Below are 16,685 nucleotides of genomic sequence, written 5' to 3'. Positions count from 1 at the left end.
ACTAAAGGACTGAAAGAAAAGATCTGTCCTCTTTGAGTTTTATACTTAGAAAACATACCTTTGAAAACTAAAAGTAAGATTTTCTAGTTATACAAACTTGAAATATTTTAATACCTCCAGGCGTAGCATGTAGGAAATAAGAAAGAGCACAATTCAAAAGGCAAGAGAAGTTGCATTATGCTCCTGGATGAACAATTAAGAGCTCTCAATATGATAGTTATGCAGGACTGTATAAAATATATTAGATGAACCCTTATTTAAAGGTCATTGCTGAGGCTGGGGAGATGGCTCAGCAGAATAAGCACTTCCCTGATAAGCGTAAGGGCCTGAGTTCAATCCCCAGTTCTGCAAAAAAAAAAAATTAAAAAACCAATGCTCATTCTAAAGGTCATTGCAGATTTCTATGAAACAGTACCAATCTTACGTTGGGTTATACATGTATTTTTTTCATGTATATGTGTGTGTATGTGTGTATAAAAGAATGGGAAGAAGTAATATAAAGTCAACAGAAAATGGAAATATACTTTATAAAGTTTCTAATACTAGGAGAAGATACCATACGGTGTCTTTTAAATAAATTGTAAGTCAAAGATATAGTATAAATCTTAGAACAAAAATTAAGATTAAGCAATATTCAGAAAATTAAACACTAATAATTAAAAATTAAATGTTTCAAAACAATTGAAGTAAGAAAAAGTTTTCATGATAGCAAAGAAGTACTAAGAGTAAAACATAAGATAAATACTGGAATGGCAAATAAATGACCAGCACTTCTAACAGTTTGAGGATAGGAATATCGCACGAAGTTCTAGTGTGTTGTTGACATGCATAATGACTGTGACAGTTACTGGTGGCCAGGCGTCATTTGTGGGACTGTGCTACAACTATTTCTTTGAAATCCACCCTGTAGACTCAGATGGAATCATGATCCATAGAATGGAAGAGAAGTCCATTTGTAGAGTGTGCTAGTGGAAATATTTTGCTGCTGAACACAAAAGAATAACTGAAAGACAACTATTGTATACCTCTTATTCTCCTGTGAATTGTTTGCCCTATTTGGTGGGTTCTTTCCATTCTCATTCATGGGGCTGTGATCAATTTGCTTCCTCTCTAGAACATCATTAAGCACTTGAACCACTGTGTTGTAAGCCATCTGAACATAGCAGCCAGTAAATTAAGAATATTCATTATATAACAGGATTCTGTGTATTGTGTTTCTTTTAAAAATAAATTTTAAATTACATGTATTAAAATGAATGAATCAAAGGGAAAAAACTAAACAAAGAAAAAAAATAAAATAAAATAAATGAATCTTTATGAATTGAAAAGCAAATTATAAAAGGTTATATATGCCACATGTGAACTTGTATGCAAAACAGTGCTATATGTTCTTTAGGAATATATTTATTGACAACAGAAGTATAAAGATGTACACAGGTAGTATATATTAAAGCTTAAAAAAGTGGGTACTTCTAGGGAAGAAGAGGGAGAGAGGAATATACCAATAGAGAGCTTCAACCATATCTGTGATGTTTTCAAAAATCATCTTTTTTTTTTTTTTTAATTATTTATTTATTTATTTATTTAGTGTGTGTGTGGCCAGCTCAGCCCACCAGGGGGCGGGGCTGGCTGGCATGTGGTGCTGGGGGATTGAACCACGGTCCCTGTGCTTTGCTTTGCTAAGCTTGTTCTAAGTAGGTGCTTTAGACAACTGAGCCATCTCACCAGCCCTCAAAAATCATCTTAAATAACTTGTGGCATAGTGTTAAAACTTAGACTGAATAATAAGTACATGAGTATTCATTATATTATTCTAAAATATGTTTGAAGTATTTCTTGTAAATAATTACTAAGAAATCTCAATGAATCTTTTTTTTTTTTTTATTCTTATTAATTCCAGCATCGGTATCAAGTCCCATTGTTGCAGGTGGTTTGAGAAACATACATGATAATAAAGTTTCTGGCCCATTATCTGGCAATTCAGCTAATCATCACACAGATAATCCCAGACACGGCTCAAGTGACGACTACCTACACATGGTGCACAGGCTAAGTAGTGACGTATGTAATATATAAGTTTTCATTAAGGTAATAAAATAGTTCCAGTATCTGTGACAAAACCTAATGTTTTCGTTCAATAGTTTAGAGGCTAGCTACAAACCTTGTAATAAGCACTGAGAATTTACCTATGAGCAGCGTGGTTCCTGATCCACAGACCTTATGGCAGGTTAAATTTCCATTTAATACTGCTGGCACAAACATATGCTCTTAAATAAACGTTTATTAGGAGTTGGCTTTTTTTCGCTGTAAAATTTTTTTTTCATGAAGCTATGTTGATGTTAACTGAAATCATTCATGCGTTTAAATGTATCTTATGGATTTGGCTGTTTTTGTATTAGCTTCTTACATCTGTGCATTAAAGAGGCAGCAATGGATTCTGCCTTCAAGACATTTACATCCTCATAGGGTGTTCACAGCTCCTTTTGTAGAAAGTAGCAAAAATGGAGCATACAAGGAATACCACCTTTCTTATTCATTGCCATGCTCAGGCTATTGATTCTTTTGGATACAATTTCAAATCTTCTAAGCTGTACCAAGAAGAAAAGAGGAAAGTACAGAAAAATTATGCTATTGAATCCAACACTTTACCTGTCAGTAATTTATGTCTTTTATTAGTTCTCTAACATGTCTGTGTGCCTTTTCCCATCATTCAAGACATAAATATTATACTTTTATTCTTAGGATGGAGATTCTTCAACAATGAGGAATGCTGCATCTTTTTCCCTGAGGTCCCCACAGCCAGTTTGCTCTCCTGCTGGAAGTGATGGAACTCCTAAAGGTATTTTTGTAACTAAAATTTCCCTTAGGATATTCATACTTCAAGTTAAGAAAGCAAACATCTTAAAACAGAAACCAGAAATTACTCTCTTGGTTTCCTTAAATGAATAAACAAGCAAACTGCTTTAGTAGCTCTATTGTCAGGGGATTTAAATTTCTATTCAGTGATTTTTTTTTCCATCTACATTCTTTTAATCTCAAATGATTGATAATATTCTCTTGTATCTGTTATCATTTGTATGGATAATTCCAATGATCTTTATAAATCACAACCTCTAATGTGAAATTTTTGGTCAGTCTCCCACGGCACTCCAAAAACACCTTTTTTCATATTGAGCTTACATGTTATTCTCTTTTTGTAGACACTGCTTTTTTTTTTTCTTGCTTTCTTCCTCCTTCATTCCCTCACTTCATTCTCACTGTCCTTTCTTTTTTTTCTTTCTCTTCCTTCCTTTTTTTTTTTTTTTTTTTTTTTTCTTTTTTTTCACACAACTCTGCTTTCCAGTTTCATTTCTGAAGATTTCTGTTATCAGAATTTGTTCTGTGGCTCTTTCACTCAGTTTTTATGACAGCATAGATTTCTTTGGGAACAGACTCCTAAGTCAATCTTTGGTTCCAGTGTTGTGTCCCAGGTTGTTATTTTTTATGTCTGGGTAAAAAACTTCCTTTTTACCTAGCTGGTATGTCAAATTTGTTTTCAAGATTGTTCTTACTGTTTTTTTCTGCCATTCTCATCTTTCTTAATGCCATTCTACTGTTGAGATATCTTGAATTAAAAATTCCAAATCACCATGACGTCTTCTGTCAACTCTTTATAGTCATTTGTCAAATGTAGCCTGTTGTTTTCTTCCTAAATCTTGTGTCTATTTTCATCTGAGTACTGAAAACTTACCTATTCTTGTAGATCTGAGCTAAATGGGCAATCTGCTATAAATCCTCCCCTAATCTCCTCAAGCCATTAGTTAACACTAATTTTCCTAAGAATTTATACTGTCTCATGTATGTGACTTTTAATTTTTATTTTTAAATTCCCAAAGAACTTTGTGTGATCCTCTGCCTATAACAGAGTATCAAGTTGTGAATTAATTAATTAATTTATTTATTTATTTATTTATTATGGTGCTAGAGATTGAACTCTGGACTTGGCACTTGCCAGGCATGCGCAAATTCTACTGAGCTATCTCCTCAGGCCAAGTTGTAAATATAAATCTGGCTTTGGCTACTTTAAAAAATACCTACAGAGTACACCGGTAATGCTAAGTTCAAGGCCTGCCTGGGCTATGTAGCATGTTAAAGAACAGCCTGAATTACATAGTGAAACCATGTCTTGGGGGGAAAAAAAAAGAAAGAAAGAAACTTACAGTCTGATCATTTTACTTTGTTTGTTGACAGAGAATACTTTGTTTCACTTTTAAGAGTTTGTATATGCTTATAATATAGCTGAGTATATTTTCATAAGCTATGAAAAATTCTAAATAATGGTATCTAAAGCATGGGCTATCGTCTTTGTATATGGTAAAGATATTTTTCATATGTGTTTCTCCAACTAAATAGTCATGGACATTCTTCATGAAGTAAAGTTAAGTCTTTATGAACCATTGTATTTTATAAATTTTCAGTAATTAAAACGTCTGTTTCTGAAAGACAAAACAAAGCACATCAATATCTTGGGTAACTAGATGCCATTATCATCAAAGTAGGCACTCAAGGCCCAAGCATTGTCAGGGTGAGAAGTAATTTAGACAACCTACCTCAGAGGGAAAAGAAAGGGTTAGGAGATTGATATAGACAACCAGACCACTTTTGGACCTTGATGGAAGATTGAAAGATAGAAAACTTTAAGTAGAAACAGGAAAAACTAAAACAATTTCATAAATATATTTTTCTTCAGAAGCCTGAACTTCTGTTTATGAGGTTGTTGTTTTCCACCTACTTTTAAAGGGCAGTGCATTGTCAGCTATTCTGATTTTTTTTTTTTAGGTGAATTTTTGAAATTTGGTATGTTCTAGAGTATATAACTTGCCACTTAAGCTTTAGATAGAAAAACATTGTTTTTTACATTTCAGACTTAGACATATCTGGTTCTAAATTTTACATTTGCAAGCTATAAAATTTTTAGCATATTCTTAACCTCTGTAGGCTTTGTTTTTCAAAATGGTGATAATACTCAAGAATATTTTATGATTTGATATATAAAGCATCTTGAATAGTTGTGGTAAAAGTAGCTTAATTTCTTTTTTTCTGGCTTTATGTATTTTTCATTATTTAATATACCTGTCACCCCATAAGAAAATGTAAAACCAATACAACCAACAGTTTATTTATGTTGAATTGGTTTTCCTAGGATCAAGACCACCTTTAATTTTACAATCTCAGCCTCTGCCTTGTTCATCACCTCGAGATGTTCCACCAGACATCTTGCTAGATTCTCCAGAAAGAAAACAAAAGAAGCAGAAGAAAATGAAATTAGGCAAGGATGAAAAAGACCAGAGTGAGAAAGCTGCAATGTATGATATAATTAGTTCTCCATCCAAGGACTCTACTAAACTTACGTTAAGACTTTCTCGTGTAAGGTCTTCAGATATGGACCAGCAAGAGGATATGCTTTCTGGTATGGAAAATAGCAATGTTTCAGAAAATGATATTCCTTTTAATGTGCAGTATCCAGGACAGACTTCAAAAACACCCATTACTCCACAGGATGTAAACCGCCCACTAAATGCTGCTCAGTGTTTGTCGCAGCAAGAACAAACAGCATTCCTTCCAGCAAATCAAGTGCCTGTTTTACAACAGAACACTTTAGTTGCTACAAAACAACCCCAGACTTCTGTGGTACAGAATCAACAACAAGTATCACAACAGGGACCTATATATGATGAAGTAGAATTGGATGCATTGGCTGAAATAGAGCGGATAGAGAGAGAGTCAGCTATTGAAAGGGAGCGCTTTTCTAAAGAAGTTCAAGATAAAGGTAAGATACTGTCATTATTACCACTCCACCACCAAGCAAGTATGAATTCTTTGTTTTTTATCAAATACATGCTTTTGCTAATAATTATGCTTCAAATGTTAAATTCCTGATTTCAAGTTTCATCTGAAGCAGCTGTCTAAAATTCAGTAAGCCTCTACTGCAGCTCTATCATGTTATACACTATATAATTTCACTTATTTGTGCTTTTCTGCTAAAATGAACATTACCATTTCTGTGTATTGTGCATTTTCTGTAATTTATGTTAATAGAATGGTACCTCTTCAACAGTTTTCTGCCAAAACAAGTTTAACTACTCTAGCATTATTATAAAGTGGGCACATTTAAAGAAAGTATAAATGTGTGTTTATTAAGCAGTTGAATACTTTAGTTGGCCTGTCATGGTACTGTCTTTATGTAATTTTTTTGGTTTTTTACCAAAGTATGGAATTTTAAGTTAATGTTAATATTTTAAGAATCAAGAATCTTTTGATGGTCATTACAGCTAAATGTTCCCTCTTATCTGACTAATAGGTTAGAGTTTGTAGATATACCTATCCTTAGTTTATAGGCTTGCTTCATGCTTTATAATCAAATAAAAATAAATCCGTAATATGTTCTTCACATACTGTCTACACTATCCCTTCATATGCTACCCACAAAATCCTTTCAGTATTTTGGGAGAGACTGATGCATCATTGTTTGAAATTAGTAATATAATTTATGAGCTTGATATGAATATACACATTTGATTATCAAAACTAAAATGCTTTATATTTAGGTTTATGATTAAAATAGTCTAGTTTGATACATAGTTTCATTTTATTCCTTTGCAATATAGAACAAATACCATGATATTGAGCAAAGCTCTTTTTTTTTTTTTTTTTTTTTTTACCGGGGATTGAACTCAGGCCCTTGCACTTGCCAGGGAAGTGCTTATTCTGCTGAGCCATCTCCCAGTCCCCAAGCAGAGCTCTTTTTTATATATGATCTTAATTATGTCACAGGATCATCACTGCTTAGGTTCTTGTGCCTAGAAACATGCTGAAAATTTTTATGTATCTTCTATCATGACTTTTTAAGATAATTAAAGGATATTTAGAAATTATTGAACTGCATTTATGTGTGAATTATAAATAAGTATAATAAAGAGATTGATGAAAGTCTTCATTTTACTAACTAGAGAATGGGTTTTCGTTTAGATTTTTGTGAGCTTTCATATAAACCTTTTGTATTCATGATCATAAAGTAAATTGGCTATTTTTTCTTGTATGTAGTTGGGCTGAGGAAAAACTCTAGAGGTATCAAGGTGTGTCTCCTCTTCTGACTGCTTATAAAAGTAAATGCAGAAAGAAATAGCAACAACAAAAAATTAAATGCATATCAAGTGAACACAGCTGCATTCATTTCTCAGCTTCTCTTGATGATATTAACCTCAAAATTCTTGAATGCTGACAGTCAGCCTTGTAAGAAATACACAAAATTGTGACTTCTTGGTCTAGAAATATTAGTGGCTTACAAAACTGAATTTAATGACATTTAATCTGTGCTATGGAAAATTGTGCTCTTCAAAAAGGTTTTGTTTTGCTTTTTTTTATTTTTATGATTTTAGGGCTCCAGGAGGATTCTCACAGATATTTTCTATGTTTTAGAATAAGGAACTTTTTTAGGCATTTGTATTTATTATGTTATCAAACAAAGAAGAATCCTGAAGAAGATGCAGGAATCTGGGCAGGACCTGGGAATCCCTTCAGGGCTTCTCCAAGTAATACATTATGTGTATTTAGAAGAACTGTGTTACCTGGAGGAAGGCCTTCACCAGTGGGCTGCCTGCAACTACAGCCTTTCTCTAATTGAGGTTGGAGCCAGGTGTCCTTAGCTGTGGCCTTGTCTGTTGATGCCTCATGGCTTCACCCATCATTACAAGCCTCAGTAAGACCACTGACGCACACAGGTTCACTTACTATGAGTCTGTTGCCTTGCACAAACTCACAAGTAAACGTGAAAAGCCAATTGGTTAATATAAATCAAGGACTGGCAAGATAGTACAGCAAACTAAATGCGTACTTTAGGTGAGCGCAGGGACCAGGGTTCAATCCCTTGTTCTGGTCCCGTATGCCTCACTGGCCTTTTCCCAGGGGCACACTGAGCCCTTGGCTGAGTCCAGGCATGGTGGTGCATGACTGTAATCAGAGCTCTGGGGAGACTGAAAACAGGAGGATCACTAGGAGTCCGAGCTGTGTAGTGAGACCCTGTACCATGTACATAAAATGAAAAACCAGTCCTGCTCTGAGCTATTTCATAGTGGTCTCCATCGTTCCTCCTTTTGTTGAAATATCACTAGCATTGTCAGGTTTAGTGGCCCCTCTAAAAGCAAACATGTAATATAATCAGGCCATTATAGAATCCAAGATGGGTCTGGTGGCAACAGACTTCACCACAGGTTTGAAGATCTCTCTATGGCTGCCTGTTCCAGGATGCATCCATAATATTTTTATGACCCCTATTCTTTGTGGAATGTTTCTCTTTCCTTCTTTCTCTAGGCATCCCTGGAGAAGTTTTCATCCTGTGCAGGCCTTCTCTCACACTTTCCACTCTAGGTGACTTATTTGGGATTAAAAATTGTCAGTCCAAGAGTTATAAATCTTTGGCCCAGGTGCCAAATTTTGGATTAATAACACCCTTAGTTACTGCTGCCTGATCAGACCTGCAGTCTCCCAAACGAGTGGATGGCGAGGGCTTAAATAAGGGAGACAGATGGTATGATTTTAGGGCTCCAGGAAGGATTCTAACCCTCTCACAGATATTTTCTGGAGTTTAAAACCAAAACATTTAATTTTTAAATGATTTTATCATTAGTAGTTGTAGAAAGGAACAAAACAGAAGAAATGGTAAACTTATTTTTATTATCTTTCCTGAACCCCTCTGTATCACATTTGTTCAAAGCAAAATTTTTGGTTTTAATAACGGAATAAAAATAAAGGCAGTAAGTAGGTTCAATTGCATATTAGTAAACTCATATACTGCTTACTGCTTTGAAAGAATGAGTTTACGTATAACGTAACATTCATATAAAAAGTTGTAATATACACTTTCAGTTATCTCAACACTTTATAATCTGATGCTGTGACTAATAAAAGTTACTGAAAAGCATAAAGGTTAGAGCTGGCTTACAATTTTGTAAAGATAACACCTGTTGCTTTAAGAATTAAAGTAGGTTTTGCTGACTTCTTAGTTTTCTTTTTTCTTTTCTTTTTTTTTTTTTTGAACACAGAAGCTTGTGTGCAAAGTTATGGGGAATTGAAAACTTCTTAGTTTTCTGAAAGCCCATGTTTTTATTATTTCATAGATTTGAAAACTTTTGTAACCCAACACTTTTGTATTTAGTTTGGTGCATTGTGTGCTAAGGTAATATTTTTTATATAAGAAATTACCTTGAGATTTTAGACAGATGAAAGGTGTTACATGTATGTTGCTTCAAGGTTATAGGCATGGGAATAAATAAAAGTGAAATGTTTATTAAGTGGTTCTATACTCAGCTCTTAATAGAGGAGCTACTTTCTTAAAATTAATTAATAACTAGTTACATTTGTACTTTTGGGATTAAATTCTAAAATTGAGTTTTATTAATAATTCTAAAACATGGTGCAAGAACTTAACATGTCTGACTTACATGGTTTTTTATTTGCCAATATATTCATTTGCTATGAGAGAAATACTCTTTTTAATAACTAGAAAAAATATTTAAAGTACTTCTATAAGCAAGATTTAAAAGTCCAGCAAACTTAGTTGGTAATTTTGGGATTCATGAAAAGGGGTAGCCTTATTTACTTATGCTGTGCTAAAACCCATACCGTAGTTCCAAACATGAGACATTCTTCTAGCTGCTAGATATTTATTGTCCCTTCTGCCTGCTTTTCCTTCTTTGGACAATTCTGTATATATATGAATAGGGTTACTCTTTATAATCTGTTGTCATTATACATGAAAAGGACCTTTTTAAATCAGGCTTTTTGCTCATACTTTTAACATCTAATTTTAAAAGGCTATTCATCTTTGGTTGTGGGATGTCCTGTTATAGACATTAATATCTCTTTGCTGTGCTGAAAGATCCTGCTTTCTTTTGTTGAAGAGGGAGTTACTTTGTTCATCTTTGCTCATTTCATCTTTTCCCAAGGTCCACTTTCCATGCTAGCAAGTATAAGAAATGGCCTACTTTCACTAAATAGTTTATAATTTTATAATATTCTAGTACTGTAAGCCTTATACGAACTAAATTATAGGTTGAGCATCCCTAATCCAAAAATGCAAAACTTACTTATATTTCAGATATCAGAGGATTTTAAGTTTTGGGCTAAGGACAGAGCAGAGGTGCTCAGCCAGCAAAATCTATGCACATTTTCCAATATCTGAAATTTCACTGAATTGTAAAATTTCAGTCCAAGCATTTCAGATATGGGATACTCAACATGTGTTACTTTCTGTGATTTGGAATCAAGAAGTAAGAATTTGTGGCAGGTATAAGATAATGAATCACTTATCCCATTTTGTAATTTATATCTGCTATGTTTTAGTTTTCATAGTTGGCTAATAGGTATATGATTAATGTACTTTCTGCTTTTAATAGTTTTCAGTTACCACTTGTACTGTATTTAAATAATAGTTTTCTATAAGTGTAATTGTACTGTATTTAAATAAGAATAGTTTTCTTATAAGTGTAATTGAGCTTAGAATTTCTATAAGAATGGTTTTTTATTTTCAAACTATCAACATCTGGATGGCAAGTGTTTTGAAATTATGATATCCTTTTGTATGCATTTTCTTTAGCAATATATGAATTGTGATAACTAATCTTAAATTTCTTGACCCTGATGAGAATTTAAAGGTAATCAGTATTTCAAATACTAAAGTTACTCTTCATAGAGATGGCTTTCCATCATTAGGTAAATGTTATGAAGTAATGAAGACATAACAGAATTGGGTAGATAGAAACAACCTATACAGGGGCTGGTGAGATGGCTCAGTGGTCTAAAGCACCTACTTAGAACAAGCTCAGCAAAGCACAGGGACCACGGTTCAATCCCCCAGCACCACATTCCCGCCAGCCCCGCCCCCTGGTGGGCTGAGCTGGCCACACACACACACACACACACACACACACACACATAAATTTTAAAAAAATAAATAAAATAAAATAAAATTTAATTTCTAAAAAAAAAAAAAAGAGAGATGACCTATACAGATTCAGAGCCATATTATAAGAATAAATGGGCCGGGGAGATGGCTCAGTGGAATAGGGCCTGGGTTCAATCCCCGGTTCTGCAAAAAAAAAGAACAGATTCATCATGCAAGTGAACCAGAAAGTGAATGCTCTTAATGTAATCCAGGAATCTCTTCAGCAGTGATAAAGTTTTTCAGGATTTTACAGAAAAGGTGAAGTACTTTCCAATAACTGAGAGATTAAAACTTTGTACTTAGGTATATTTTATGTATAGTAGAAAAAACATAAAATGTCTCAATATATTGCTTATATGTAAGTGATTTCATATTTTTAATATAAATAATCAGGATCTGTGATTCAAGGTAAATTAAATGTAATCATTGCTTTGAAATTAACTTAATTTGCTTGCCAGATTTGCATTTTAATGACAAAAAGTAAATTGGAATAAGTTTAATGATGTATAAACTCTGAAATAATTTGTAGTTCTGTAACTGTCTTCTGAGCTTTTTAAAAATCTATCATTCATACTAATAAAAGAATGAGTCAAGATTTCCTAAGAGAAATCTTCAAATACCTGAAATCAGTGTTGCTTTACTTATGCGTAGGTTACCATTACAGTTACTTTCACAGGGCTGGGGAAATAGCTCACTGGTCTTAACACCTGCCTGACAAGCTCAAGAACCTGAGTTTGAAGCTCAGCACCACATGCCATGCCAGCCTGGAACCCTGGGCATACCATGCAGGCCACCAAAGCTGGGTGTGGTGATGCATTCATGTATTCCCAGCACTGGGGAGGCTGAGAAAGGAGGATCGCTACAAGTCCGAGCTGTGTCGTGACGCCCTGTACCAAATAAATAAAAAAATTTAAAAAAAAAAAAAATAATAATAATAATAATAATAATGACTTCCACAAAGCATAGTGTGTTGAAAGTATTACAAAATTTGAAGGGCGAGGGAAACAACTCAATGGCATAAGCACTTGCCTGGCATGTGCGAAGTCCCACGTTTGATCCCCAGTACTGCAAAAAAAAAGCTTAGGTTATAATTTGTAAATTTCTAGATTCTTTTCATAAAGTTTTAAAGGTTAAGTGTAAGGTGATAAAGCATTATAAGTATAAAATGATAATTATTTGGTGTACCTTGTAGCAAGTTCTAAAAATCCACACTTGTAATCCCAGCACTCTGGGAAGCTGAGGCAGGAAGATAAAAATTTGACTTTGACCTGGGCAATCAAATAACTTAGACCATGTCTCAAAATTGAAACTGAAAAAATAGAAAAAGGGCGAGAGATGTAAGAAGGCCCGAGACCCAATCTACAGTACTGACAAAAATATTATTATATATCACAAAACATTTAAAAAGGATTCTATAAACATAAAATTACTATCTGAATACTTTATTCCCTTAGGCATTAATGCAGAAAGTGTCGCATAAAGTCTGAAGATGTTATAACAAGAAAAGTAGTCTCATGATAACATACTTATTATCATTAGCTGTTTTGGAAATTGAATGTATGTGGTGGTAGGCTTGACTTCTGCTTAACTAAAGGAGCACACTTTGTTTTACAAGAAAAATAACTAGCAAATATCCAAAGTAGGTAGCTTTGGGGATCAAATTTAAGTATTCTGATAACACTGTGGAAGTATTCTCATTCCCAGCACCAAAATAAATTTTAATTGCATTTGATTAGATTTTAAATTGAAATGAACTAGGGCCGGGGAGATGGCTCAATAGAATAAGCACTTGCCTGGCAAGCTCAAGGGTCTGAGTTCAATCCCCGGTTCCACAAAAAAAAAAAAATAAATTGAATTGAACTGTTTCTCACTTTGAGAACAAAACAGTAGAACTTTGGTATGAACACAAGCATTATCATAAAAATCTTTTACAGAACTTCTTTCTCTAATAATGAGGAAAGTGATTTTTCACTTGTCAATTTAACCTTTGTGTTGTTTTTTTTCCTTAAGTTATGTATCTAACACAAGTAAATATTAAAATCTTCAATTCTTTTTAAATGACTAAAAAATTTCTTGTTAAAACATAGTCAAGCACTTCCAATAAAATAGGCATAACTGTTCTTAACTAGCTAGAGATTCATTTTATAGAAAAGGACCTAGCTGGCTAGCATAGTGAGGCATGCTTATAATCCCATCACTTGGAAAGCTGGGGCAGGAATATCACCTTGAGTTTGGGGCCAGCGAAGGCTACATAAGTGAAATTAAGGCCTATCTACATTACATAAAGAGATCCTTTCCGCCATTAAAAAAAGAAGAGAAAATGATATAGCAGTAAAATCATGTACAGAAATGCATAACTTTTAAAAATTCCATAACATTTTATTACAATAGAGAATTTATTTGTCCTTAGGTTTCAGAATAGTATAATTCTTTCAGAGGTCAAAATGTGAACCCCCTCAACTTTATGTTCAAGAGCCAGAAGCACTTTTTCTCAGGGAAAATATCTTTAGACGCAAATTGTATAAGTTCTTCTAATACCTATGAAACATATTGCTTTCTTACTCAGAATTTACTTCTCTCTAACATGGAAGCTTTTAAACTCCACCTGTATTATTAACACCTTAAATAATTTGAATACTGCATAATGACATATTACTAACTTTTTACTTGCTCTCAGCATTTAGTCCTTTTCTCAGTGGCGGAATGTTTTGTTTTATTTTTCTGTTTCATTCTTTTCTATATTTATAGTAAAAGTTTATATTTCCAGTTGATATGTGACAGATTTGGGGGAGTCTTAATTGCTTTTGGTTAATAGTTTAAATTATCTTAAGTTAGAATTATGATTATTTTATTCTTAAAATCTGGTTTATCCTCAATATACATAATCATAGGTGTTTGTATTTGATGTATTATGAAATCTATCCAGTTTATCTCATTGTACTTGTACAGTCCAAAAGTATGTTAAAACGTCTACCAATACTCACTAATATTTATTGAGGTAGAGCAAACATTAATATTTCTTCAAACTTAATTTTAAAAGTATTATGTCATTTGTGCTTCCTATTGTACATCTGCATATTTGCATTCATTACATTTATAGACAAGTATTTTAAAAAGATAGTCAAAGTGCATATCGTTTTTAATAAAATAATAATATATGTCTATTACTGATATTGAATATTTGTCTTTAAATTTCAGATAAGCCTTTGAAAAAAAGAAAACAAGATTCTTACCCACAGGAGGCTGGGGGTGCTACAGGAGGTAATAGACCAGCTTCTCAGGAGACGGGTTCTACGGGAAATGGGTCAAGGCCAGCATTAATGGTTAGCATTGATCTTCATCAGGCAGGAAGAGTGGACTCTCAGGCTTCTATAACTCAGGATTCAGACTCACTAAAAAAGCCTGAAGAAATCAAACAATGTAATGATGCACCTATTTCTATTCTTCAGGAAGATATTATTGGAAGTCTTAAATCCACACCAGAAAACCATCCTGAGACACCTAAAAAAAAGGCTGATCCTGAGCTTTCAAAGAGTGAAGTGAAGCAAAATGAAAGTAGGTTGTCAGAATCTAAACATAATGAAAACCGATTGGTGGAGATGAAATCAAGTGAAAGTAAGTTAGAAACTAAAACTGAGACCCAAACAGAAGAACTTAAACAGACTGAAAATAGAACTACCGAATCCAAACAAAATGAGAGCACTATAGTAGAGTCCAAACAGAATGAAAATAGACTATCTGACTCAAAACCAAACGACAGCAAACAAAATAGTGGCAGGTCAGAAACAACAAAATCAAGACCTGAAACCCCAAAGCAAAAGGGTGAAAGCCGACCTGAAACTCCAAAACAAAAGAGTGATGGACGTCCTGAAACCCCTAAACAGAAGGGTGATGGACGACCAGAAACTCCAAAGCAAAAAAATGAGGGCCGGCCTGAAACTCCAAAGCAAAAAAATGAAGGCCGGCCTGAAACACCAAAACACAGGCATGAAAATAGGAGGGACTCTGGAAAGCCATCAACAGAGAAAAAACCTGAAGTGTCTAAACATAAACAAGACATGAAATCTGATTCACCTCGGTTAAAATCAGAAAGAGCTGAATCTTTAAAGCAGAGACCTGATGGGCGATCTGTTTCTGAGTCCCTAAGACGTGACCATGATAGTAAACAAAAATCAGATGACAGGGGTGAGTCAGAACGACATCGGGGGGATCAGTCCAGGGTTCGAAGACCAGAAACATTGAGATCCTCAAGTAGAAATGAACATGGCATTAAATCTGAAGGTTCAAAAACTGATAAACTAGAAAGAAAACCCAGGCATGAATCAGGGGATTCAAGGGAAAGACCATCTGGGGAACAGAAATCAAGACCTGACAGTCCTCGTGTTAAACAAGGAGATGCTAATAAATCAAGACTTGATAAATCTGGTTTTAAATCACCAAATAGTAAAGATGACAGAAGGACAGAGGGTAACAGGAATAAAGTAGACAGTAATAAGATGCACCCTGACAATAAGGCAGAATTTCCAAGTTACTTGTTGGGGGGCAGATCTGGTGCATTGAAAAATTTTGTCATTCCAAAAATCAAGAGGGATAAAGATGGCAATATTACTCAGGAGACAAAGAAAATGGACATGAAAGGAGAGCAGAAAGACAAAGTAGAAAAACTGGGATTAGTTGAAGATCTAAATAAAGGAGCTAAGCCTGTAGTTGTTCTGCAAAAACTGTCTTTGGATGATGTTCAGAAACTAATTAAAGATAGAGAGGATAAATCAAGAAGTTCTCTCAAATCTATCAAGAATAAGCCATCAAAGTCAAATAAAGGTAAGAATACTTCTGATGTTATTTGTATTTAACCAGCTTAAGTTTGAAGGTTATTAAGCATGAAATTGGCAATCTGCAATAATGAAAAAGCTGCGACATGAGATAGAACATTGATGTAAAACAACAGTGACATGTATCCAGGAGTATAGATAAAAAGTTCTCAGCTTTATCCCACACTTACTCCACTGCTTATGACTGCCATGAATTATGGTTGTGGATTGATTATGAAGATGAATTTTATGTCCATTTAGTTGTTTCAGGTATTTCTGAAAGTTGCTTATTAATTAAGGGCAGGGGAGGTAGCTCAGGAGCACAAGCTCCTGCCTGGCAAGTGCAAAGTCCTGAATTGGATCCCCATTACCTCAAAAAAAAAAAAAAGAAAAGAAAAGAAAAAACTGAGGCAGGAGGATTGTTGTGAATTTGAGGCCAGCCCAGGCTACAAAGTGAGCTCAAGGCCAATCTGAACTACATAGCGAGACCCTCTCTCAGAGACAAAAAGAGACATGGAGTGAATAGTGATACTATTCCAATGTGATACTATTTAAAAAAAAAAAAATAGATTTGGAATAGATTTATTTAACTCTTCAGAAGTTACCTTAACTATAGAGATACTCCATTTTACAATGGAGTAATAATTGAATTTTAATTTCCAACATCTCAGTAAAGCTGTATGGTATATAGGAGCCAATATTACAAGTTATTTAAGGACATTAATTGTCTCATGCTATTTACATGTACATATCTTGATTTTATTCTTGGTGAATAATTTGAATTTGTATAATTAAGAAAAATAACTTGCTCCGAGATGAACACACGCTTCTTGGAGGAAGAAATTAAACAAGCGAATAAATATATGAAAAAATGCTCCACATCGCTAGCCATT

At 34.0% G+C, this 16,685-nt stretch overlaps 1 protein-coding gene across 2 annotated transcripts in view; it reads left to right on the top strand.

Annotated features, from left to right (window-relative positions):
* The window catches only part of Nipbl (NIPBL, cohesin loading factor), a 194,191-nt gene that overhangs the window by 91,287 nt on the left and 86,219 nt on the right, over positions 1-16,685 (top strand). For both annotated transcript variants that reach the window (XM_004623432.2, XM_023711959.1), the window contains exons 7-10: positions 1,901-2,061; positions 2,743-2,839; positions 5,183-5,809; positions 14,180-15,802. In XM_004623432.2, the coding sequence (XP_004623489.1) occupies positions 1,901-2,061; positions 2,743-2,839; positions 5,183-5,809; positions 14,180-15,802 (2,508 nt within the window). The remainder of the gene's footprint in view (positions 1-1,900; positions 2,062-2,742; positions 2,840-5,182; positions 5,810-14,179; positions 15,803-16,685) is intronic.

This window comes from Octodon degus, unplaced genomic scaffold (genome assembly GCF_000260255.1).
Source record: "Octodon degus isolate 3935 unplaced genomic scaffold, OctDeg1.0 scaffold00002, whole genome shotgun sequence".
Taxonomy (NCBI): Eukaryota; Metazoa; Chordata; class Mammalia; order Rodentia; family Octodontidae; genus Octodon; species Octodon degus.
The sequence above is the reverse complement of the archived record's forward strand: the minus strand, read 5'-3'. Positions and strand labels throughout refer to the sequence as shown.